At 37.1% G+C, this 25,037-nt stretch overlaps 6 protein-coding genes and 1 non-coding gene across 10 annotated transcripts; 4 read left to right on the plus strand and 3 right to left on the minus strand.

Moving 5' to 3' along the window:
• The first annotated feature begins 274 nt into the window (after nt 1-274).
• Nucleotides 275-3,759, plus strand: LOC110744673 (putative cinnamyl alcohol dehydrogenase 9). The gene is made up of 5 exons (XM_021944656.2): nt 275-503; nt 1,125-1,238; nt 1,758-2,271; nt 2,740-2,893; nt 3,305-3,759. The coding sequence occupies exons 1-5, from the start codon at nt 406-408 to the stop codon at nt 3,502-3,504; spliced, it is 1,080 nt and encodes a 359-aa protein (XP_021800348.1). The 5' UTR covers nt 275-405; the 3' UTR covers nt 3,505-3,759.
• Nucleotides 3,760-5,225: 1,466 nt separating this feature from the next.
• LOC110763519 (MDIS1-interacting receptor like kinase 2-like) lies at nt 5,226-9,050 on the minus strand. 4 transcript variants are annotated; one of them, XM_088253948.1, is made up of 3 exons: nt 8,579-9,044; nt 5,939-7,294; nt 5,226-5,848 (listed from the first exon to the last, which is right to left on the minus strand). In XM_088253948.1, exons 1-3 carry the CDS (start codon nt 8,964-8,966, stop codon nt 5,454-5,456), a joined length of 2,139 nt encoding a protein of 712 aa, XP_088110074.1. In that variant the 5' UTR covers nt 8,967-9,044; the 3' UTR covers nt 5,226-5,453. The 4 variants fall into 4 exon arrangements, with proteins under 4 accessions (XP_088110074.1, XP_088110075.1, XP_088110073.1 ...); XM_088253949.1 differs by having other exon boundaries at nt 5,939-6,919; nt 8,579-9,042; XM_088253947.1 differs by having other exon boundaries at nt 5,939-8,481; nt 8,579-8,775.
• A 3,702-nt stretch (nt 9,051-12,752) lies between these two features.
• Nucleotides 12,753-13,964, plus strand: LOC110763526 (citrate-binding protein-like). The gene is made up of 2 exons (XM_021966321.2): nt 12,753-13,046; nt 13,183-13,964. The coding sequence occupies exons 1-2, from the start codon at nt 12,759-12,761 to the stop codon at nt 13,564-13,566; spliced, it is 672 nt and encodes a 223-aa protein (XP_021822013.2). The 5' UTR covers nt 12,753-12,758; the 3' UTR covers nt 13,567-13,964.
• Nucleotides 13,965-15,717: 1,753 nt separating this feature from the next.
• On the minus strand, nt 15,718-16,377 carry LOC148293862 (egg cell-secreted protein 1.3-like). Its single transcript, XM_088255649.1, has one exon. It carries the CDS (start codon nt 16,375-16,377, stop codon nt 15,877-15,879), a length of 501 nt encoding a protein of 166 aa, XP_088111775.1. The 3' UTR covers nt 15,718-15,876.
• A 959-nt stretch (nt 16,378-17,336) lies between these two features.
• On the plus strand, nt 17,337-20,847 carry LOC110763520 (Transducin/WD40 repeat-like superfamily protein). Its single transcript, XM_021966316.2, has 7 exons — nt 17,337-17,630; nt 17,886-18,096; nt 18,196-18,305; nt 18,451-18,558; nt 18,644-18,689; nt 18,977-19,108; nt 20,527-20,847. Exons 1-7 carry the CDS (start codon nt 17,422-17,424, stop codon nt 20,608-20,610), a joined length of 900 nt encoding a protein of 299 aa, XP_021822008.2. The 5' UTR covers nt 17,337-17,421; the 3' UTR covers nt 20,611-20,847.
• A 31-nt stretch (nt 20,848-20,878) lies between these two features.
• LIGB (catalytic LigB subunit of aromatic ring-opening dioxygenase family) lies at nt 20,879-21,995 on the minus strand. The gene has a single exon (XM_021966317.2). It carries the CDS (start codon nt 21,821-21,823, stop codon nt 21,008-21,010), a length of 816 nt encoding a protein of 271 aa, XP_021822009.2. The 5' UTR covers nt 21,824-21,995; the 3' UTR covers nt 20,879-21,007.
• Nucleotides 21,996-22,278: 283 nt separating this feature from the next.
• On the plus strand, nt 22,279-22,371 carry TRNAY-GUA (transfer RNA tyrosine (anticodon GUA)). The gene is made up of 2 exons: nt 22,279-22,315; nt 22,336-22,371. It is a non-coding gene; the product is annotated as a tRNA-Tyr (tRNA).
• Nucleotides 22,372-25,037: the final 2,666 nt, after the last annotated feature.

The following is a 25,037-nucleotide window of genomic DNA, read 5'->3' on the forward strand; positions in this document are numbered from 1 at the left end:
GTCCCAATATTTAATTCATATGACAATCCGCCGTATCAAATGACCCCTAATAAGATAATGTGATGGGTTACACTTTGATATATTTCCCTATATATATTTTTTTAGAGAAATATTTCTCCATATAATATTATAAAAAGATCAATGATAAAAATGTTCGTAATATTCAAATTTGTCTAAACCATTTAAATGATAAAAAAATAGAAACCGGGAAACCAAAAAATATGAGCATTTATTGTAGACGGTTCAGTTTTCTTCTATATATGTGGTTGTATGCATTGAGTGTCATGTCCCTCTCCCTACACTTGATAGTGCAGTAACCCTCTGTTGATAGAGAGTGACTCTACACAGAGAGAGAGAGAGAGAGAGAGCATTGAGAATTGAGAATTTGAGGGAGGGAGGAAGAAAATGGCAAAATCACCAGAAGAAGAACACCCTCAAAAGGCTTTCGGGTGGGCTGCCAGAGACACTTCTGGAATACTTTCCCCATTTCGTTTCTCTAGAAGGTATATCGTTTATACTTACCTTTCCTATTTTCTTGTAATATTCTTTATATTGCTTTTTTTTCTTTTCTTTGAAAATGATCTAGGCTGATCCTACAAACTTGATTGGTACTGAATAGTATATAAACTTTTTTGTTTGTTTTTTTGTTTACTTGTTTCCCTCTTTGTGTTTTTTTGGCTTCTAACAGTTGATTAGACCCTAACACAATGTGATGGAAGCTTTGCTCCAACGTTCTTTACACTCCATGTAGTTTTTTTTCTTTTTTCCGCTAGAAAATACACCATGTAATTGATTTAAGAATTTCTGGTAGGTTTTGTTTATGGGTTTTGCTTAACTTAGCAGCTATACCCATAACTTGTGTAAGATTACTTTGACAAAATGATAAAAAGAGAGTTAACAAAATAAACCCATTCTGTTGTTATTCAGTGTTTTAATGCTTTTGAAATTCAGGGGGATAAGTAGGGGATCACTCCCCAGGTGATTACTTTTCTTTTACTAAAACTTGTAAATATAAAGACTGATAAAAAAAATTTGAAATGAAAATCATAAAATTAATAGATCACTCAGTTTTTTTTGTACTACATTTATTTATTTACTTGAGCTGTTGTTTGTGTTATTTGCAGGGAAAATGCTGATGATGATGTAACAATAAAGGTCCTTTACTGTGGGGTTTGCCATTCAGACTTGCATTCTGCCAAGAATGAATGGGGGTTCACCAACTACCCTATTGTACCTGGGTAACATGCTAATCTCATGTCACTCTGTATGAAAGATAATATGATGTGTCTCTGTTAAGTTTGAATGAAAATGTTATTTACGGAAGCCTACTTCACAAGGATCATTGTGGTTTTTTTCTTAATAAGAGTCTAGACTGTCATGAATCTTACTATTGAAAGCATTTTACTATTATAAGTTATAGTAAATTCATTTGATTGTTATAAATCAAACGCAAATGATTTCGATAATGTTCTTGCTATAGGCATAAGGCATGATGTCCTTGTAAAAATTTGGTGGATTAGTTGTTTGGTAGATGGAATTTTAACATGCATATTGTGTGTGTTTTTTTTTTTAAATATTTGCATTTCAAAATGTTTTTTATTCTGTTTACGTCTGCATATGACCAAATATCTTATAAAAAATTGCATTCATGTGTGGGAATTGGTTGTTGTATCTCTCTGCTTTTTGCAGCACGTAGCATAAGTTATTCCTGTGAAATCACTCCTGTGTGTGTTGAACATTTTCAATTGATTTTCCAGGCATGAAATTGTTGGTGTTGTGACCAAAGCTGGGAAGAATGTGGAGAAATTCAAAGTAGGTGATCGTGTAGGAGTTGGGGTCATAGTAGGTTCCTGCATGAAATGTGAGACCTGCGACCAGGACTTAGAGAACTACTGCCCTCGAACAATATTTACCTATAACTCACTCAATCACGACCGAACAAAAACTTATGGTGGTTATTCTGATATGATTGTTGTTCACCATCGCTATGTGCTCCGCTTTCCAGATAACTTAGCCCCTGATGCGGGTGCACCACTTTTATGTGCTGGGATCACTGTGTACAGTCCAATGAAATATTATGGCATGACTGAGCCTGGAAAGCATTTGGGTGTGGCGGGACTTGGTGGGCTTGGTCATGTGGCTGTGAAGATTGGTAAGGCTTTTGGTTTGAAAGTGACTGTCATCAGTTCCTCCCCAGGAAAGGAGGATGAGGCCGTTAAGAGACTTGGAGCTGACTCTTTTCTCCTCTCAAGTGACCCTGCAAAATTGAAGGTAATCTACATCTACAAGGGGGAACCATGAAACTTACAAAATCCCATAACATGCTCCACTTAAGAAATGGCTACAACAAACCAATTTATATAACATGAGTAAAATATTCCATTGAAATAGTTTACAAATTTATAGTAAAATATAAACGTTCTTAGCTTTCTATCCCACTACCCTCAATACTTATCAATTTAGTTAGTCATCCTCGAAGTCAATAACAGTTTACTTAGTCACCCTCCATGCACCAGTGCAGAGAGGCTAGTGGTAAATAATACAAGAAATGAAACATCTAGGTGCAATGCTGCGAACAAATCTCAGATCTTTGATATGACCTACCTCAACGACTCCACATTATATGTTGTTCTGAAGATTGATTCCATAATATTTATTTTTTGGTTCCTCTTCTCAGAAGGTCTAGAATATTTAGTGTTTTGCCCTGATATTTTGTTGTTTCCTGCTTTTACTATGCAGGCAGCAATGGGTACCATGGATTACATTATTGACACAGTGTCTGCAGTTCATGCGCTGGCTCCATTAATTGGTCTACTGAAGCTGAATGGGAAGCTGGTCACGGTGGGTTTGCCTGACAAGCCCCTGGAGTTGCCAATCTTTCCCTTAGTTTTGGGTATGCCTATCTGACCACAAACACTTCATTGTTTTGTTTTATAACAACAAAGACTGAATTTTTCTATTTAGGAGGAGGATGCATCAATGTGCAACTTTTAACTTACTTCCAGGCTTATAGCTTTTCGTGGGCATTGTGCCTAAGACGTTATGATGGGGATATTCTATTCAGGAGAAACACGACGTGTTAAATTGCCTGATCAATCCCTGATTTCCAAACAGATATTAACAAATTGCTTATGCTTTCTTTTGGTGGTGTTTATGTTTGTTGGTGCTTGTCTCCCCCCATCCTAGTAGAATGCAAAGGGCTCTGGAAACATGAACTAATGCTCGAATTCTGTAACATGTGTCCTAGAAACATAATCTAATGTTCAGTTTCTGTAATATCCTCTAATCTTGTCATGGCTTTCAGGGCGGAAGCTTGTAGGGGGAAGTGACATCGGAGGGGTGAAAGAGACGCAGGAGATGCTTGACTTTTGTGCCAAGCACAATATTACCTCAGACATCGAGCTGATTCGAATGGATTACATTAACACCGCGATGGAACGAATTGCCAAATCTGATGTCCGGTATCGGTTTGTGATCGATGTGGGGAACTCCTTGACTCAGTAGATTGACTGTGATGGCTTTACTGGTAGCTTCACATGCTTTCAGACTCTCATTAAAATAAGTAATGGTTATTTACTGTATTGGTGATAAATTGATCTTCCACCTTAGGGTTTAGGGAGGTTACATAAGAAACTCTTTTGGTGCTGGACACTTTATGGTTGAACCCGTCTAGTTAAATTGGTCTTCCACCTTTTCGGTTGACGTTTATGATGTGAACCAACTTTCACATACTCTTTGTGCAATTATATTTCTTGTCTCTATTGTTTTGCGGTTTGGTTCCTTCGTGTGATCTGTCCTTTGGTCAAACCAAGCCCCCTAGTCTTTGTGGCCCTGTATTTGACCAAGACAAGAAAAAAAAAAAGGAGAAAGACTTCATGACTCTGTGACTTTAATTTCCCTACTAAATAATATTCAACTCTTGATAGTCCAAAATCAAGAAAAACTTCGTTAAAGTCTCCCTAAACCCTTTTTTGAAAATGTATTGTACGTGGTTTGAGGGAAAACCTGATCACTTGGGCATTCTGTCTCAATCGGCAATACTCCTCAATCTCAAATTATTCGAAATCAACCCTGCATATTCAAAACAGACAATAAGCTTAGTCCCCAAAATCGTAAGCTTATTCTTATTATTTTTAATATGAGTTAAAAGTGTTGAGCTCTGTTGTGTGGGAGGACAGATGTTGAAAATTTAGAACAGGTACAGGGAGGGGACACAATTTGGGGATATCAAATCCACTCCTGTTTGGGAGGCCTAAGAGCACTTCCAGCAGTTTGCCCTTTGCCATGAATAGTGGCTGCCCTTGCAAAAAGCAATGTATGTTTCCAGCAGTTGTCATGGCAAAGGGCAAATACTATTCATTTTTTTTTATTTTTTTCACAAATTTGTTTACCTAAACAATTAATTTGGATAATATTTTCGGATTAGATTTTTGGGTTCGTACGTGTCAATATTTATTATAAAATTCATATCTCATAATTAGAAAATATTTTCAGATAAGATTTCGGAAAAATAAAACTTGAAAGTGAAAAAAATATTGAGTAGAAAGTGAATAATAGTTGAAGGAGAAGAAAATGTATGAGGATTTGGTGTTAAAAGTGAAGAGTATTGGTTGGTATTTATAGAAAAAAAAAATTCATTAATTTTTGGGTATTTTTTTCATTATTTTATTGCACAAAAATTCGCTGCCGTTGGATTGGAGGAAAAAATTTGATCAGAGAGCCCAGACAACGCCACGTGGCTGCTAGCTGTTGCGGCATTGTAGCACGGTGACATCATCCCCAAAACTCGGGCTCCAAGTTGGGCTTGCCTCCCCCTCGAGGACCCCACCTCCTGCCTGGGCCAACCTTTGCTACTGGAAACCCTTTTTTAGCCCAAACACCCCCCCACCCCCAGCCAAAGCTCGGCCTCCACTGCTGGAAATGCTCTAAGGGGTTAAGTGGTGGTGGGAGCAGGGGAAGGGATGGTGGGGCTGGGTATTGTTGTGTAGGTGTGGGGAAGGGGGCTGACGATGGAATAGGGGGAGAACATGGGATATTATTTTTTTAAAATTATTAAATTTTATATTGAGGTTAATTATTTTTAACTTAATATTAAATATTTTTTAATTAAACAAACTGACGGAATTTGTTAACTATTGCAAATGCAGTGCTGAAATTGCGAAAATAGAAATCCAGTGACCAAATTTGATTTTGAGCAAAAATTCAGTGACCAAAAATGTAATTAACCCTAAACGAAAAGTTTATTGCAACAAATTCATAATACTTTAGGTGGTAACATGAGACATACATACATAAGCAAAAAAAAATTCTATATACCAATAACCCTTATTAAAGCGTGAGCTAAAAGACAGAAGTGCGCATGAAATAGAATATAATAAGCCAAACATCTAAGAAGAATAAGAACAAAGCAGACACAAATGAAGTCAAATACAGAAAAGCAGCACATGTCCTGATCAGGTAGTGAATCCATCAAGAGCAAGTAATTCACCACATGTTGTCATATGTAATGGCTTTGACAAATGCAGCTTCTGAGTTGATGAGAGGAGCTGAGAAATTTTTTTCATTGTTGGACGAGACTGCGGATTGGGATTCAAAGATGCAAATGCTATCTTCACAAGAGACACCACCTCCCCTGCTTCTTGTTTTGTGGGTGAGGAGATGCGTTGATCCAGAACATCCGAAATTGGCATTTCAGGGGCAAGTGATGCAGATGAGGACGACGATGACGCCCCGGATGATAAAGATGAGAAAACATCTCCTGGATGGCTTCCCATAATTATTTCCAGTGTGACAACTCCAAAGCTATAAGCATCGCTCTTCTCATTCACTTTCATTGTATATGCAAGCTCTGCTCAAAAAAAGCACATAGAAGAAATTGTTTCATGTATCAATTATGCACAGGTATAGAGAACAGAGAAATTGTATATGATAATATTACCTGGTGCAATGTAGCCAAATGTGCCTGCAGCGGCAGTCCAATTAGTTGAGTCTGGATTTAAAAACTTAGCAGTGCCAAAGTCTGAAACACAGGCCTCATATTCAGAATCCAACAAAATGTTCTTGCTTGAGATGTCACGATGTACAATCGGTGGCAAGCAATCGTGGTGCATGTAAGACAAGGCATGAGCTACACCTTTTACAATATTCACCCTTTTGCTCCACCCTAACTCTTTAGCCTCTTCCTCTTTGCTCAAGATTGCGGCCAAGCTACCTCTTTCAAGATACTCGTACACCAAAAACGAGTGTCGTTTATGTGCACAAAAACCATAGAGCTTCACAATGTTCCGATGTCGTATCTCTGTGAGTGCCCTTACTTCATTTAAGAACTCCTTTTGAAGATTCTTCTCGTCATTTTGCAGCATATGAAGTTTCTTCACAGCCACTACATTGGCAGATGGCAAACTTGCTATGTAGACGCTTCCATGTCCTCCCTTCCCAATGCAATATGTGGGATCAAAATCTTCTGTTGCCCTTATGATTTCCTCATACATTGACTTTCCATCAAAATTTAAAACTGAAAAGGATATTTCTTCATGCATGTTTTTTTGTGCTTTATCCTGATGCTTCTTCTTCCTTTGCACTATTACAAAGGCAATAGTAAAGAAAGCAGATAGAAAAACAATTACTGCTAGAAGTGAGAATAGGAACTTGTGGTCCTTTTTTGAGCCATGTGCATTGCAGGGTGGCAAACCTCTAACTATGCCACACAATCCTTTGTTCCCTTTTAATCCTTCTGGCAAAGCTTCTCGAAATGCACTGATGTTGGGAAGGGGACCTTCCAAGTGATTGTAAGATATGTCAACGTACAACAAGCCGCGCATCTCTTCAAAACTTGATGGTATGGAACCCGAAAGATTGTTGTGGGAAAGATCAAGTTTCACCAAACTCTGCATACTACCCATTTCTGATGGTATCCTACCTTCAAGTGAGTTATGACTTAAATCCAGGTCATTCAATTGAAATAACTTCCCTAACTTAAATGGAATTGTTTGAGCCAACTTGTTGTTGCTCAAATTTAAGTAGTGCAATCTGAACAAGTCACCTATAACGCTTGGAATTGACTCATTGAATTTGTTGGTTGACAAGTCAAGATATTCAAGATCACTTAATGATCCAAATTCTGACGGTATACGACCCGAAAGTTGATTTCCATTCAATATCAGCCTCACCAATGAAGACAACTTCTCGAATTCTTTTGGGATCAACCCAACTAAATGATTTGAAGAAAGGTCGAGCACATGAATTTGGGTTGCGTTTCCTATCTCAGGTGGGATGCTACCAATAAGGTTGTTTCCTGCCATTAGTAGGGTTGTCAACTTTGGGCATTGTCCCCAGTTGTGTGAGATTTCTCCATACAAGTTGTTGTTGCTTATATTCATAAAATCAAGATTCGGATAAACACCAAAGCCTTCAGATATATTTCCTGTCAATTGGTTCTGATCAAGACGGACTCTTATTAAGCTCGTGCAATTTTTTAAGCTTTTAGGGATTGGTCCAGTCAAATAGTTTCTGAATACTGAAAAGTTTGTGAGCTTTCCACCTTGGCAAATATTTGGGGGCAAATAACCAGACAATTGGTTTGTATCCAAGTGCAATTGAGTCAAATTCTTGAGATTCTCTAACTCTTGGGGAATGGAGCCGGAAAGTTGGTTATCTCGTAGATGTAAGATTTCCAAGTTGGTCAGGTTACCAAATGAAGTAGGAATTGAACCATGCAGTTGATTGCCACTCAATCCTAAGTTCACAAGAGATTTAATGTTCCCTATCTCTCTTGGAATCAAACCAGAAAGTTTATTGTCATGTAAGTACAAAGTGTTTAATTTTTTTAAGTTACCAATACTTAGAGGGATGGGACCACTTAAAGTGTTAGAAGACAACTGTAGATCTACAAGAGACTTCAAATTACCTATCTCATTGGGAATAATGCCAGAAAGTTGACTACCAAAGAGATAAAGATTGGTAAGGGTTGAGATATTTGCTAAAAATCTTGGAATTGAGCCTCTGAATTGATTATCACCCAAATTAAGATCCATAAGAGATTTCAAGTTCCCTATCTCTTTAGGAATATAGCCAGAGAGTTTATTGGTATGCAAGTACAAAGTGTTTAATTTTTGTAAGTTACCAATATTTGGAGGGATGTAACCACTTAAAGTGTTGGAGGACAACTGTAGATCTACTAGAGACTTTAAATTACCTATCTCATTGGGAATAGAACCAGCAAGCTGATTCTTATAGAGGTAAAGATAGGTAAGTCTTGTTAGATTGCATAATGATCTTGGAATTGAACCGTTGAGTTTATTCTTATACAAATATAATTTCACAATAGATTTCATGTTGCCTATTTCCTTGGGAATGTCCCCAAAAAATTTATTTTCATGGAGATCGAGAAGGGTAAGATTTCTTAGGAGACCGATTTCTGGTGGGATTCTCCCGGACAATTGATTGAGAGAGAGATCAAGATAGTCGAGTTTGGAGAGGTAACTGATTTGAGGTGGGATGACATCAGAGAGTTTATTCATCTGGAGGTCAAGATATTCAAGATTAGGGAAGGACAAGAATGAAAATTCATGTAGCGTACCTTGAATACCACAAGTGGAAAGGTTTATCTTGTTGACACTTCCAGCTGTGTTGCATGAAACACCGGTCCAAGTGCACGGGATTGTATTTGCTTTTGGATTGGTGGAAGAATTGTTGGCATTATGAGCGGGAGGGTACCAGTTGAGAATATTGAGGGCTTTATTTTGAAATAAGCTGGCTTTCCATTTGAGAAGAGCCTTTGCTTCAGTATCAGTAGTAGAAGTAGCAGAAGCAAAAGCAAACCAATGTGGTGATGAAACATACAACAAGGTAAGGCAATAAGCCATGAAGAATACTTTACTGGAAGTTAAAGATCTCATGGTTATTGTTTGTGTACTATACCTATGGGCAGTGCCTTTCTTATAGGTCTTTCGGATCTCTTCTATCATCACTTTTCTTTTGAATCAAAGTGAGAAAGGGAGAAGGGGAGAGGGGAAGACTTTTGGGGTTTTCACACCCTAAACCCTTGAGTCAGAGTCTTCGTCTCTTTGGAAATTTTGCATTTTGTGTTGGATTTGAATGAATGAAATTGATAGAAGTGAGAGCTTGATTGGATGTTATTGGTGATCATCGTATGCGCTTAACAGAAGGCTAATGAGACCTGGGAGTGGCTGTCACTTCACCTGGGTCGTTGGCCCTGCATATATTTCAAAACAAAGAATAAGTTTTACAGAAAGTGGGTTGGATATTTATGCGATTTTACAAATATCTACATTCCAAAAAAACTTTCAAGGAGTAATGAGTAAAGAACAGTGAAGAGTCTTTGGCAAAAAATAAAAAACAGATTGGTGAAAAGTTATGGTTCAAGAACCCAAACTCACAGACTTGCACATCTCTCTCACAAAGCCAAAGAAAACTCCCACTGACTTACTTCCTCCACTGTGGCTAGAACCGAAAACACATTATACATACAAAACGTTAAACCATGGCATTGGACAATGAAATTATTGTTTTATTTTTTCGTTCCAAGTCTCATGATTTTATTATGTGGCCTATTCTCTTTTCCACAATAAAATCCAAGTCTTCAAAGTTCAAGACTTGGTTTAGGGTCTTTCCATTTTATTTTATTTTTCATTTTCTTAATTGGAAACGGTTTGGGAAGACTTTTGGGGTTTTCACACCCTTGAGTCAGAGTCAGAGTCTCTTTGGAAATTTTGCATTTTGTGTTGGAACTGAATGGGACTGATGGATGTTATTGGTGGATGGTCGTATGCGCTTGACAAAAGGCCAAAGAGACCTGGGAGTGGCTGTCACTTCACCTAGGTCGTTGTGGCCCTACAAAAGAATTCGTTTTACAGAAAGTGGGTTGGATATTTATGCGATTTTATAAATATCTACATTCAAAAAAAAATATTCCACCTATGGAGGATTCCTATGTTTACTTCACATCAATGAATTAAGAAGTAAGTGGGGCCCACACAAAGTTAAGCATTGAATTCCTGATTTTGGAGGAATTCAATTCTTGGGTGAGAGGTGGTATTCTAATTCCTAGAAAACTAACCTATTAGGAATTCATCTTTTTTACCCATTATATCCTCACACAATTTTAAAAATTCCAAATTTATCATTTACTTTAACCCAACAACGAGGACATATTAGTAATTAGAACCACTCCTACCTCAATTCCATATGGTTTAGTAAACAACTTCAATAGAAATCCGGAATCTAACTCCCCTCAATCCATATGGTTTAGTAAACAATTTGAATAGGAATCCGGAATCTAATTTTCCTCAATCCAACTCCGCCTCAATTCAATTCCTCCTAATCCAATTATGAATTAGTAAACATGTCATCAAGGAGTAACGAATAAAGAACAGTGAAGAGTCTTTGGCAAAAAATAAAAAACAGATTAGTGAAAAGTTATGGTTCAAGAACCCGAACTCACAAACTTGCACATCTCTCTCAACCAAGCGCCACAATCCTAAACATTGTGTTCTTGAAGGGAAAAATTCTTTTGTCAAATAATTTGACATGTTATATTGGGAGATTAGAGTCTCAATTGATAGTTTAGTAACATAATGTCATTCATTTGGAAAAAGACTACTACACTATATAGATTTATGTGGTCTTGGAAAAATATATATATAGATTTATGTAGTCATCTAATGCGGATGTTCTTATTTTTTTTCAATTTCCGGACTTGTGTTTTTATTATTATTTTTATTATTATTTTTTGCATTATTTGTGCTGCTAAATCAACTAAAAAAATAAACACTTTTCTTGTGACTAACATCACCACTAGTTTGTCAAGGCGGTGAACTCGTCCCCTCCAAGTTTGAATCTTCTTTTTTCGTAAATTAAATTAATTTAGACTGTAGCTAGTAATAAAAAAGGTCCCCGCTTTGCGCCCGACAGTACCTCGAGGGTTAGTCCCCGCAATCGCACGGGGATACCTTGGTTTTCACCCAAAAAAAAAAAAAAACATCACCACCAAACAGGCTTTTCCTTCATTGGTGGGCTATATGGAGAACTTGGAGGCTGTTTTATGTGCTTCAACTTCAAGGCCATTTTTTTATGAAAGGAATATTGAGAAGAAGATAAATACACAAAACCCAATGGAAATGGCTTCGTTTCATTTGAAATATACCAGACTTCCACGTTGGAGAAAAATTTATATATACATATGTATACACTTACATAATTTTACATGTAGGTGCTTTGGAGTTCCCCTATTCAATTTCAGTCGCACAATGATGTATGTATCCTGCAAGAGTGAGAAGCAAGGTTGGCCATGGAGTGCTGCCACCGCACAGGGTCCCCAATTTTCGGCCCCCCAAATTCTTTTCATGCGTATTTTCTAATATATATAAGCACACAATATAACTAAACAATTTTGCGTCCAGGGAAGTGATTTATCGCGCTCCTAATTTCTCCATAAATGGCCCCAAGAATATCAAACTCATGACCAGTCAAACAAAATTACCACACCAAACCACTAGACTAGGCATGTCTTCGTGGAAGATAGTTGTGCTCATTTCATGTTAGATCATGTGATGGCCGTAGTTTAAGTTTCGAACATGACCTTTAAAATCTCAGGGTTGGCCGTGGTGAGAACAAGAACCGAACCAAGATCTTTGATATGACAGACCCCAAAAACTTTGCATTAAACATGAACCAATAATGAACAATTTCTATAGTACATTTGTAATCTTGGCATGTCATTGAGCTCATCCCAATGGATTACATTAAAACAGCTATGGAACGACTCGCCAAATCCAATGTCAGGTATTGGTTTGTGATCGATGTCGAAAAGTCCTCGAGTACTAGTTGGCTATGAGGCCTTGGCTGCTAGCTAGGGCTAGCTTGACATGCTTTGCTTTGAGAGGCTCTCTTAAACAAATAAACAAGCAATGTTTAGTTACTGTTTATGATAGAAGTTTAGAGGGGGAGGCAGCATAAGAAAGTTTGTTGCCCTGGACAACTATGGTTGTAGCTGCTGTCTAGTTAAATTCATCTCCACCTTTTCGGTTGACGTTAATGCTCAATAGCATCTTATCAACTTTCACCTACTATTTTTCCAATTATATTTCTTGTCTCTACTGTTTTGGATTTTGTTTCCTGTCATCTGTCTAGTTTTCTTTTTCTTTTCTTTTTCTTTTTATTTTTTTATTTTTTTGGGGGGTGGGGTTAGACCTAGCTCTCCGAGTCTTGACTTGAACTCCCAACTAAATTAATTAAAGGTCAAATTAATAATTGTTGTGTTTTTTTTTTATGGAAATGTTCTGATTCTTACTCTAGACTATTGATTATTAGGTTAACTTTAACATCACATGCTAGACTTTCGAAGGAAAATTATTACCCTATATATTTTTGTTAGTTTGTAAATATAAATTTTTTGTTTCTTTATATTTGTTTCTGTTTGACGGGAACCCTTGAGAATGTGATGGTTGTATTGTTACAATTTTAATATATAATAGTGCACATTCAGTATGGTTTTCACTTTTATAAACAGCACTCGTTTTAACCACCATTTCTGGTATGATTACAGTCACCTGCACTAGTTGCTTCCATCTGTTATCATTTTAAAACAGAGGAATCTACGTGAGGAGAAGTGTTGAAGAATAGTCTCACATATTGTGGTTTGGCTCCGTGTGAGTATACTTTTCATATCACTCTATATATATCTATTTCAACCACTCCAACCTATATGCAATATTTTCGTGAGTCTTCTTCCGAAAAGAATGGCATACTACTCTTCTTTTCAGTTGCTAGGTTTCTTCTGCTTGATGATCAGCTTTCTTCAGCTCATTCTACTCCAAGCCTTGGCTTGGGGACCTGATGTTCCTACACAAGGCTTTGTTTCCCTCCCTTTTAACCGATCATTCTACCATATTCAGAAGCCTTACGATGTCCCCGAAGACCAGCGCTACAGCTTCGTCGATGGAATTCATAAATGTTGGGTCTACTCCACAGACAAACCTCACACTACTACCAGCCAAACCATGCCTCGTACTGAGATTGCCATACAAGTAATGTTCTCTTAACAAACTAATGTTACAATTGTTTATCAAACTGTAAATTTAGACCGCACATTACATTCTGTCAAAATTCAACATGATCAATGGTCCAGATTCACAGATCATTAACTCTTCGTATCTATTGCAGGGATACAATTACTCTTCCGGGGTGTGGGAATTTGAAGCATATGGGTATGTACCATATGGGACATCAAGTGTGTGCATAATGCAAGTGTTTGGAGCAAGTGCTCCTCATGCCACAACTCTAATGCTTAGGGTTTACAATGGTTCACTCATGTACTACACTGGTCCAGTGTTGGTACCAAACATCTATGACAAATGGTTCAAGTTGAATGTGATTCACGATGTTGAAGCTGCAAAAGTGAAGGTTTACATTGATGGATGTCTCAAATTAGAGGCAGATGGTCGTGGAGGCACATCTCATGCATTCAAATGTGGTGTATACGCCCAGCATAATGACTCCTTTTACATGGAGTCTCGTTGGAAACACATCAAAGTTTTAAGAAAGTGAAGACCTTGAACCATCAAGTAGCACAGCAATGTAAAATATGGTATGGATATGCATATAACTTCTTTGCTTCGACCCAAAAAAAAATAAAGCTTCTTTTCTTTTCATGTCTCGTGAATAAATATGTAAACGAATAAATAAAAGAAAAAAAAAACCTCAAAATAACAGGGGTCAAGGTCGACCAGAGACGATAGGGATTAGTTTCATTGTCGACATGGAAACAATTCGAATCACCAGCTAAGCGATGTACAAGCCAATATGAGTTTTAGGTCAGGGACCCAACGACCATCGTCGGTATCTAAAGTGTATGGTCTTGAGTCCTGGGTGGGCGTCGAGTTTGATGGCCTTGAGTCTAAATGACCTCGATTGTTGAGGTGTTACGGTTATCTATTGTTTTTAAAGTGATGGAGTTAGATTGTGCATTAATGTTGTATTCTAGAAATAATCAATTATTCTCTTTGTTTTTTCTTTTGATACAAGTGATATTGGGAAATCGAACCTAGGACTTTGGATGTAGAGGTAAATGCTCTTAATCATTTGAGCTACATCTAAACCCCTTGCAATTATTCTCTAATCCTTAATAACTTTTGAAAATATTCAAAAACACATAACATATTTGTTTGAAAGAACAAGTCCCTGACTAAATATCAGCACATTCACGGAACATAAATCACGTTTTAGTCCTCATGTCACAAATTCATATTTTTTGAAATTAGGATGCACACTATCCCATGCATATACCTAATTTCACACTAGTCCGATGTTGGGCCCATTTGCACAAGAGAATCAAGCCAAAATCATTCATATATACATGTGTATTTTTTTTTTAAACAAGTGATAGTATAAATTACAAGGGGAGAGGGTCATCTCACACACACTATTATAAGGTGCTATGGATAATGGGGGTTTGAACTTGAGACCAGTGTGGTCTGCAAGTAAAGACCATTTTCCACTAGACTAGACATCATTGACAACAAGTGTAGTTAAACATGGGTATTTGAATTATTCACATTTATGACTTATCATGCATTTACTAACACATAACGAAACCAAAAGATATATCAATTGTACATGATCCAATACTTGAAAAATCATGAATTAGATGGATAGAGGGGTATTCTTTTTCAATTTTAGTAATTGTCTCTTTAAATCTTCTTGTTATTTTTTTTGTAAATAATTTTCTCATATCTTATCTTTGATGTTATAATTGCACAATCAATTGATTAAAAAAATAGGAGATTCACTATTATACCCAATATAGGAGCCCAAATTATAAAAATACCATATATGAAATGGACTTTAGAAACATACCCAAAGCCCATTTACAACATAACAAAAAGGCTTTTTAACTTGTTTTAAATTACAAAACTGCCATTGATTTCTTAAAACAAACCCAAAACACTCAATAGGACATTAAAGTAATTTAATAATCAAAATTAAATTCAATAGGGCCAGTTATCATTTTTTAAGTTTTTTTGGGTTTTGTTTATAGGAATTAAATGGTGTAGGATTTATTTATAATATTAGTGCTAAGAATGACTAAATATCTCTTAAAAAATTTGATGTTATCAATTGATAATATATCACGAAATTAGAAGCCCGTGAACTTTGACGATTTTTTTAAAAAGCTAGTGTTAAAGAAATTTTAAAGAAATAATCAAATAATGGTTAGGCAAACCACTCATATATAGCTGATTTTGTCTTCTACCCTTCGTTTCCTTTGATACCCGTGAACTTGACTACTCTTCTACCCTTCAATGCTCAAAAAAATATAGATAGGATAAAAATAAAGAAAGTCTCTTCTCACTACTCCGAACTCAAGACTTGGGACTCGAATTCAGGATACTGGCGACAATAAAGGATAATTATCTTCTCCAATTCAATATAAATTCAACATAGTCAAATCCTATATTCTAATTTGATTCAATCACAATCGCCAAACATAATTAAAAACCAACAAACCCACGTACTAGTGTTTACAACTTGAATAATGTTTACATTTTTCTTTAGTTTTGCTTCACATTTTATAATTCTTTTTCGATACATCGTACATGAGATATTGAGAGAGAGGGTTGATCATAGAACCTTGAGTGCATAATTATGTTTATTGTTTTTCAAAGATATAGAATAAGAAGAATAAGAAGAATTAAGCATAGCTTCTATATTTATTAACCAACAGCTGTTACAGCACAGGAGACACTATAACACCTCGAGCATCCAAGAAAACCCAATTAACTTTCTACCATAAAATATTTATTCAGTGAACTGAAGTCTAAATATATATGAAACCAAGATAGATAATTAAGAGTGGAATTAAATGGCTGGGGTAGCGGCGGAGGAAGCAGCAGCAAGAGGAGGCGAAGCCGGGGCGGAGGAAGAAGAAGCATTATCAGTAGAACCAGCAGCGGAAGCGGCATCACAGTAGCCTCGCAAAATGTTACCCTCCTCCGCCGTGAAGCCAAGCGACGTCAGCATGGCAGGCCAGCAGTGGTGCGTGATTGTGGCAATGGCTTTGCAACAGTCAGTCCCAATATCAGCCTGCCCGTTGAGGAAGAACAGAACCACCTCATTTGAACATGATTTCAGCTCCACAAGCGCATTCCAGCACTCCCCTAAACCCCCTTGGCCACCGCTGCCGGTTTTGATCCCCACAGCAGCCATGTTCCTCGCATTGGCAATTGCATTGTTTGCACTCATTATGAGGCACATTGTGGTCATCAGGAGGAGGAAAGCCGCATTTTTGAAAGCCATGGTATTCTCTGTTACTGTTTGTAATATTTGTATGTGAATATTCAGAGCTTGAGTGAAGAACATGGGAGGGTGTGGGAGTAATTTATAGTGGTGATTTGAGTCCGGTGAGGAAGAGGAAGATGAGAGGGCTGCTAATAATTATTCATTAAGCTGTTAATTACTTTCATGATCATGGGGTTTGATCATAATTAATTATATATATTGGTGTCTAATATAATTCCAAACGCTAGACTTAAATTAAATGGGTAATCCCTTAGCTGATGCCTGATGGAAGCGTTACTGGCTAGGGTTCATACTGTCTTAAGTTTTTCATTTAGACTTAATTGTAGCAATGGAACAAGTTATAGTCGTCCATAATATATATTGGTGTCTAATATTATTCCAAACGCTTGACTTCAATTTCATGGGTAAACATAAAGAAAGAAGATAATTCCTTGGCCAATGGGAAGCTCAGTTCAATTAGCTGGGTTTCCTACCCCGTCTTAGTATTAATTCAATTTTATTATTTATGGCACACTTGTGCACATGGCTTTTTTGTTTGTTTTTATTTTAGTTTTTCGGTTTTCTACCAAATGGTCATACCCGGGTTTTATTTTGATCATCCAACTAATTTTTTTAGTTTCATTCATCCTCCAACTTTCTCAAACGTGTCAAATTGGTCATTCTGATAAATTCTGCCAATTTGACTGTCAATTTGAGGAATAAAATCATCAATTTGATTGTCTATTTAAGGGGTAAATTAGATAATCTTGACGTAAAGGATAAACGCTGCAATGCAAGACCTAATCGGAGGATGATCGTACCTATTTTTGAAGTTGAAGGACAAAAATACAACTCAGGAGTATATTTCAGAAACCATAGCTACAAATTACAATTTAACCAATATATAACGTATTGAATATTTTTAGTCTTCTTTCAACCTTTAGAAATTCAAAATACTCGAGCCCTCTTAAACAATGTTTGGACTATTTTCCATAATTTCGTCGGCCCAAGCCATTCTTTGTTTTGGGTCCACAGCCCAAACTCTCCCTCCCCGCTGGCAATAACCAGAAAATTCCCAAATAGCAGTTTTTGGCGCCCTAAAGATTGAAGAAGAGCAGCGAAGAGATGAGCGTGGCGGATCTGCCAAAGACAGAGGCGAACGTGCTGAGAGGCCACGAGGGGGCAGTATTAGCAGCGAGGTTCAATAGTGACGGCAATTACTGCCTCAGCGCCGGGAAAGACCGCACCATCAGACTCTGGAACCCACACCGCGGCATCCACATCAAGACCTACAAGGCCCATGGCCGCGAAGTACGTGACGTTCATGTCACCTCGTAAGTCTTCATCTTTTTCTTATTCTTTCTAATCTTTGAGCTGAACCCAGTTGATCAATTCAATGAATATATATATGTATAATGTGGAATGTGGGTGGCCTTTGGATACGTTGTTCTTGTAGGGACAACTCGAAATTGTGTTCATCAGTATTCATGTTTTCCTCTTCTCTCTAATCTTTCAGCTGAACCCAGTTAACCAATTCAATGTATATATATGTATAATGTGGGTGGCCTTTGTATAATTTGTTCTTTTAGGGACAACTCGAAATTGTGTTCTTGCGGTGGTGACAGACAAATCTTTTATTGGGATGTGGCGACGGGGAAAGTCATTCGAAAGTTTCGAGGCCATGAAGGGGAGGTGAATGGTGTGAAGTTCAATGAGTATTCATCTGTTGTGGTCTCGGCAGGTTTTGATCAGTCCTTGCGTGCTTGGGACTGCAGGTCTCACAGCAATGAACCCATTCAGGTTAGCCTTGCTATTGCTTTTTCCCTTTTCTTCTTTTTGTTAGATTTCTTTAATTGTTTGTAATTTTCTTGTTTTTTCATAGCTGTGGTTAACCTGCAGATAATTGATACGTTTACAGACAGTGTAATGTCTGTTTGTTTAACAAAGACCGAAATTATTGGTGGAAGTGTTGATGGAACTGTGAGAACTTTCGATATGCGTATAGGGAGGTATGTTGCTTTGTTCTGTATTTTTATCTCTTTACATAGTTATGTGTCACAAATATCCTTGTATGCTAAACTTAGACACTCAAAACTTTGATTCAATGATTTTCCTGAGCTTTTGATGATGGATGTTTAATGTTGTATTACATAGAGAAGTATCCGATGACTTGGGACAACCTGTAAACTGCATCTCAATGTCAAATGACGGTAACTGCATACTAGCAAGTTGCCTAGATTCGACTTTACGTCTCATTGACAGGTAAATACATTTAAAATCACTTATTGTAGTAGTCATGTATCTGGTTTAAGTTGCACGCCCTTTCACTAATTTTTTCTTGTGATAGGTCTTCTGGTGAATTACTTCAACAGTACCATGGTCATACATGTAAGGTCAGTACGCTGATGTGTTATTATGGATTACGGAACTCTGTCATAGTTCCTTTGCTATATTGTAATTCAGATATGCCTTGTTATGTCGATGTTTTTTTGGCTGGAAATTGATTTGTTGGTTATTCAAACATTTTATATGACTTTGCATTTATTTTAATGTGCACTTTTATGGTTCTTTTTTTTTTACCTCATATGTAGTTACCTTGAAGTATTTGGCACAGGCTTGCACTATTTGACTCTCGTTGTTCATGAGTTCTTATCATTTCCATTGCTTGTTTCTGTATCAGTCTTACAAATTGGACTGCTGTATTACCAACACTGATGCCCATGTAACCGGTGGGTCTGAGGATGGCTTTATTTTCTTCTGGGATCTGGTAGATGCATCTGTGGCAACAAAGTTCAGAGCTCATTCATCGGTGGTAAAGCCTAGTTTCCTCCGCTCACTGTTGTTTTTCTATCAAAATTGTGTCAATTGCTCACAATGTCCCTACTACTTACATTGTGTTTCTTGTGTATGAAAAAAGAAAATGTTCCTGTGACTTATACAGACTAATACAGTTCAAAAGGGTTGTTACTTCCATAATTTGGATAATCTTGTCAATAAATTTAAGAATAAGTGCTGCTCTTTCATTATAGCATTTTAGTTCTGATGCTTTTTCTGCTTTTCTAAGGCTTCTTTCTCTTTTATGCTTTATTTTAATTCTTCTCTCTCTCTTTGTGTTCATTTTGGATAGGCTTTTAATTTTCATTATATTGCCAATTGAGTCAGTTGTACATAAACCTCTTCGTATTTTCCTTGTGTTGTTTTGCTCTTTGTTGGTGTTAGTTTTGTATAAGCCTTTTCTTTCATTATATTGCCAACTGATACATACTTACATTTATAATTTTTTGTATTTTCCTTTAAGGTTTTGCTCTTTCATTGTGTTAGTTTTGTATAAGCTTTTTTCTTTCATTATATACATACTTGCATGTAGACTTTTTCATTCTGATGCATTGTCATAAGGATGGAGGTTAGTGCTCTCTCTTGCAAAACTCCCTTCCCCTGAATTTAACCAAATGCCTTTAGAACTTGGAGAGGTGTCACTTGAATAAAGTGGCTGTTTGGAGATCGTAAATTAGACGGACTTCCAACATGCGACTGGAAATAGTATCATGGGCAATAGTGCTCTGGGGACAACACCCAACTATTTCTATCAATGGCTGGGGATAATATGATTTTAATTCTCATCTATTTGTTTTTAATGTAAAATGGTAAAGAAGTTGGAAAATCACTTAAACTTGGTTTATGAACATGGAGAAACAGAAACTGAAGAGACCCATTGTGAAGTATACAAAGTTCACATCTGTCTTGGAATTTTTTCATGGCTTTCTTTTTGGTTGTGGATTGGAAATTGACCAATTTCATTGAGGTATTCTGTCACAACATTTATCATGATTGTAAGGGGATAGCGTAGTTTAGGTCATGATTGCTGCATCTTGGTCCGTTCTTTGCTTCTAGCACTAGGACTAGTGTAAACCATCAAAAGAGGTGAGATCCATTACCATATAAAATGTGCTTTTGGATTTCTTATAAGTGGCTCAGGATCTGTTTTGGGTCAAGCAACATTATTGAAATATGCATGTTGAAGCTGAGGTCATCCGTTTGCCCGAGGACAATAACACTAGACATATTCTAGTTTATGAAGATTTGTAGTGTTTTCCATATAATGACTGGTTTGTGAACAAAAAAGCTTGTCGAAAGTTGCTTGGAAATCCTAAATGCTTGTGGGATTTGTCTGTCTTTTTGGTTTTCCTTCTCCTGTTGGTAAATAACAGCTTTTTGGATTTGGTTTGACAGGTAACAAGTGTGAGTTATCACCCAAAGGACAACTGCATGATAAGTTCCTCTGTTGATGGCACCATTAAGGTGTGGAAATCTTGAGAACTTTTCACAAGCAATGAAGTAAATCAACCTATGCTATGCTGCAAATGCTGCAATTTGTACCTTCTCTGCTGAAAACTGAAATGCTGCCTTGTAATTATAGAATTGTTAGCTTTGCTTGTTCCAATGCTCTTCACTTTCAGAGTTTTGTATCTGATTTTGCACAACATTTTACTGTATTGAATTTGGGGCACACTCTAATTGATGTATGAAAAGTTAACAATGTTTTGTATTGAATTTGGGCACACTCACTCCAGATAGATCAATATTCACAACAAAGATCCAACCTTTTATTTGAAGAACGTGATATACAAAATGAACAAAACATAAACAAAGATCATCACACTTGTACAATTAATGGTGAGAATTTCAAATTTCAAATTTCAAATGTCAATCTTCAACTGGTAGGTGGTGATGTAAACTGGTAGGAGGCATAAGAAAGAGCACCAAGATCCCAGCTCCCATGAATGAGCTTAGCCTTGGCAGCTGAGCCAGCAGCTCCAATGGCCACATGCAATGGGTAAAAGTGATCAGGCCATGGGTGAGCCATTTTCGCATAAGGAGCCTTCTCCTCATACTGGTTCACATCTTCGTACCTCCCTTCAAGCAGAGCATCCTTAAGCCACGTGTCGAACTCCAGAGCCCACGGAACAATGGATCCACCACGACCCCTGATCTCCCTCAGCGCCCTCAAGTTGTGAGTGGCACTGCCAGACCCCACCACAAGTACGCCCTCGTCCTTGAGTGGGGCCAGTGCCCTCCCCATGTTGTAGTGATAAGTGGCGTCCCTGTCCGTCTGGATAGACAGCTGACAGACAGGGATGTCCGCCTCCGGGTACATGAACATAAGTGGGACCCACGCTCCGTGGTCAAGGCCACGTTTGGCATCGACATCAACGCGTGGGAAGCCGGAGGCAGTGAGGAGGTCCTTGACGCGGCCGGCGAGGTTGGGGGAGCCCGGAGCGGGGTACTTGAGCTGGTACATGGACTTGGGGAAGCCGTAGAAGTCGTAGATGGTGTCGTGGGGGCCGGAGATGGCGTTGACGGTGGGGACAGACGTCTCCCAGTGGCCGGAGATGATGAGAATGGAATTGGGTTTGTTTGGATACACGTTTTGCTTCCATGACTGGAGGAATTTTCTGGCTGGGATTGACTCGTCGATGCTCAGCGTCGGGGATCCATGGGATATGTAAAACGTGTCCTGAACTGCCATTGCAAAACACAGACAAGGAGAGCGAGAGAGAGATGACAAAGGAATTTGGAATTGGGAAATTGGGATTTTGATTTGTGTTTTTCTCTTTTTGATTGAGAATTTGATTGGTAGTTGTTCTATTTTATACCAAAAGGAAGTCGTCGTAATCTAGGTTTGGTGAAAACACGTTTCTCCTAATATACCACGTATGTGCTTTTGTCATTTTTCTTTTCTTATTAAAAAGCCTGTGCGCCATTGATACCGTGAAATGAAACTCATCCTGTTCCACGTGAAATTTTTTAAATAATAAATTTTTTGGGACAATGGGTTCTTTTTGAATTTCTAAATTCTAACCAAAATGAGCCTAATTCTCAAAACTCAAGAAGAAAGAAAAATGGCGGGTTTGAATGCAAACGACGACGCTTTGCATGGTCCGAAAGAATAAGTGAAAATAAAGGCACAGATCTAGCATCTAACCGACCTTAGCTCAGTTGGTAGAGCGGAGGACTGTAGTGGGATCAATCCTTGTAGCTATCCTTAGGTCGCTGGTTCGAATCCGGCAGGTCGGATTTTTCTTCTTTTTTTCCTCAGGAATAAAATATATCAAAATTTTCTTCTTTTTCCCCACTTTTTTAAACGCTGTTCAACACAAACCCAATCTATATTGCTTGAAGATCCAAAACCATCTCAAATTATTTAATTTAATTAGAAAATAATAGCAGCATAGAATGTAATTAAATTTAAATAGTTTATTTATTTATTTATTTATTTATGCATATCACAATGTGAAAGTGACCAAAAGTAGAAAGATGACAGAGGATTGTATATTGCTTATAGTTCTCAGAATCTCACCCCCTGTAGTGTGTAGTAAAATGGTTTATGCATGGTCAGCAAGCTAGCTTGTTGGGTAATTGATTATAACTTTAGTTGGTCTTTTGAGTTTGTGCTGGCAAGAAAGTTACATGCAAACAAGGGTTGAGGCGTTGTAATATTAACAGACCACTTGAATCAAACCTAAGGAGGAGTGGACTTGTGGAGGTGCTTGCATATTATCTCTTATATCACTAAGGCCTGTTCTTTTTAGGTGTCATCACTTTAAGGCTCATCCTTGCTTTGGTATGAGCTGGTGGTGTGAAGGAATTAATTGCAAAAACTTGGAGCCCAAGTAGGGACAAATTTAGGATTTCAAAATGGTGCGGGTTAAATTTACATTCCGTACAAACATATTGAAAACTCAATGGTACGAGTAAATTTCATTGATAATAAAAAAAAATACACAGGGGAGACATAATGAGTCATACCCCTCAAATAACACTTATATAAGTTGCACCCACTGGCGGATCCAAGAATTTTTAAGGGGAGGTGCAACATTTCAAAGACTAACTGTTCCACACAAAAAAACAAAAAATTAAAAAAAAAAACTTCGGAAATTTATAGTTGAACTGATACTATTATTATTCATAATTTATAAAAGAAATAATATTTTCTAATTAATCCAAAAAAATTCACTGATGAATTTTTTATTTTTTGTTTTGAAAAATATGCATGATGCACATTCATGATTTGAATATATTGATTAATTGGATTTACAATATATATGAACTAACAAAATTCACTTGTCATAAATGTGCAATTTATACATTCAGGGAAAAGAAAAAAAGAAAAAAGAAACGAAGAACTTGCAAGAAGATTAAATTAACAAATAATTTCATTAATAATTCAACAGCATTTTAAAGTTCAATATGTGCTTTTATATATATATATATATATATATAGGTTAAGCCCTCAAACTCTAATGACTACTCTACCCTCAAACAAAAGCTGCAGCATGATGTGGTCTTTAGTATAACAAAAATTAAACACATGTATTGCACACAAAGATTTTAAAACATATTAATTGATTTGGTCCAAAACGATTCGTTTTGGCCAGATTATTAAAGAGAAAAATAGATCGCGCTTGCTGCTGTTGCTCTTCACTCTAAGCCTTTCCACAAACAGGTTGTGGGCATTCTTGCCAAGCCACCCAGCCGCCCAAGAGCTCAAGATGTCTGACTTCTATGGCATTTTCAGGTGAGGGGAAGTGCACCTGCGCCTCCTTGCGCCTCTGTGGGTCCGCCACTGGTTGCACCCTTCAAGTCTTCGCAGCATTAAAATCACTTATTATTGTTTCATTATCTATATTATCAGCAAATTCTCTTTCAATATGAAGTAGCATACAATCAGCAAGAAACTCATCACCTATCTTATTCCGATGTTGATTTTTAATAAGTCTCAAATATAAAAATGTTCGTAGACACATGAAGAGTTAGCACCAAACAAATCAATTTGTCAATCAAGTAGTATGTTTCTGCTAATTTTGTTTCAATTAAGCACTCGAGTAATATAGGGATGGAATCAATATTCTTGAAGGCTTGAATGCAATCCATATCAATCTTATAAAATCTCAATTGCTTATTTAAAGCATGCAACTCAGTTGTAGTGAAATCTTAAGGGTAAAATTTCTCAGCAAGAGTGCATATATCACCAATGTTAAATCGCTTGAAAGCATCACGAGGATCTAATCCTGAGCTAAGACAAAGGAGTTATACAGTCTCATTTGGAAATCTAATATTTAACTCCCCCAACTGATAATCTATTACCTCATTAAATATATCAATATGATAATAATGCTCAACTGTGACACAATCTCTTTGTTGACAAGAACGGCGAGTGCTATTGATGACGGGCACCCATATTAGGCATATTAATCTCATGTTCTTTACAAAATGATTGCACACTCTGTATAAAATCATTCCAACCATTATTTCTCAACTCGTCAAGCTCCATTTTTGCACTTGCAACCAAATTAAAAGCCTTTACAATTTCTTGAGATTTTCTTTGAAGTTCTTGACAAAGAAAATCAGTGAATCTCATAGTTTTGTAAAACAATTTCAAGGCAAAAACAAAGTCAAAAGATAACATAGATATTTTAATACTTTCTGCTTCATCACGAAATTGTGAGGTAGGTCCATTATAACTGATATCCTTTAGAAGTGTCTTGGTTGCACCAAATAAATCAATAAAACTCCTAATAGAATTAAAATATGACCCATTAGCTACACCATTTAAAGCTAATTGAAGACGATGAGCAAAGCAGTGTATATAATATGCATATGGACAATCATTGAGAAATAATGTTTGTAAGCCACTTCATTCACCACGCATATTGCTTGACAGGACCTGTTGTTAATATTAT

The sequence above is a fragment of the Prunus avium genome, chromosome 6 (assembly GCF_965620075.1).
Source record: "Prunus avium chromosome 6, drPruAviu1.hap1.1, whole genome shotgun sequence".
NCBI lineage: Eukaryota > Viridiplantae > Streptophyta > Magnoliopsida > Rosales > Rosaceae > Prunus > Prunus avium.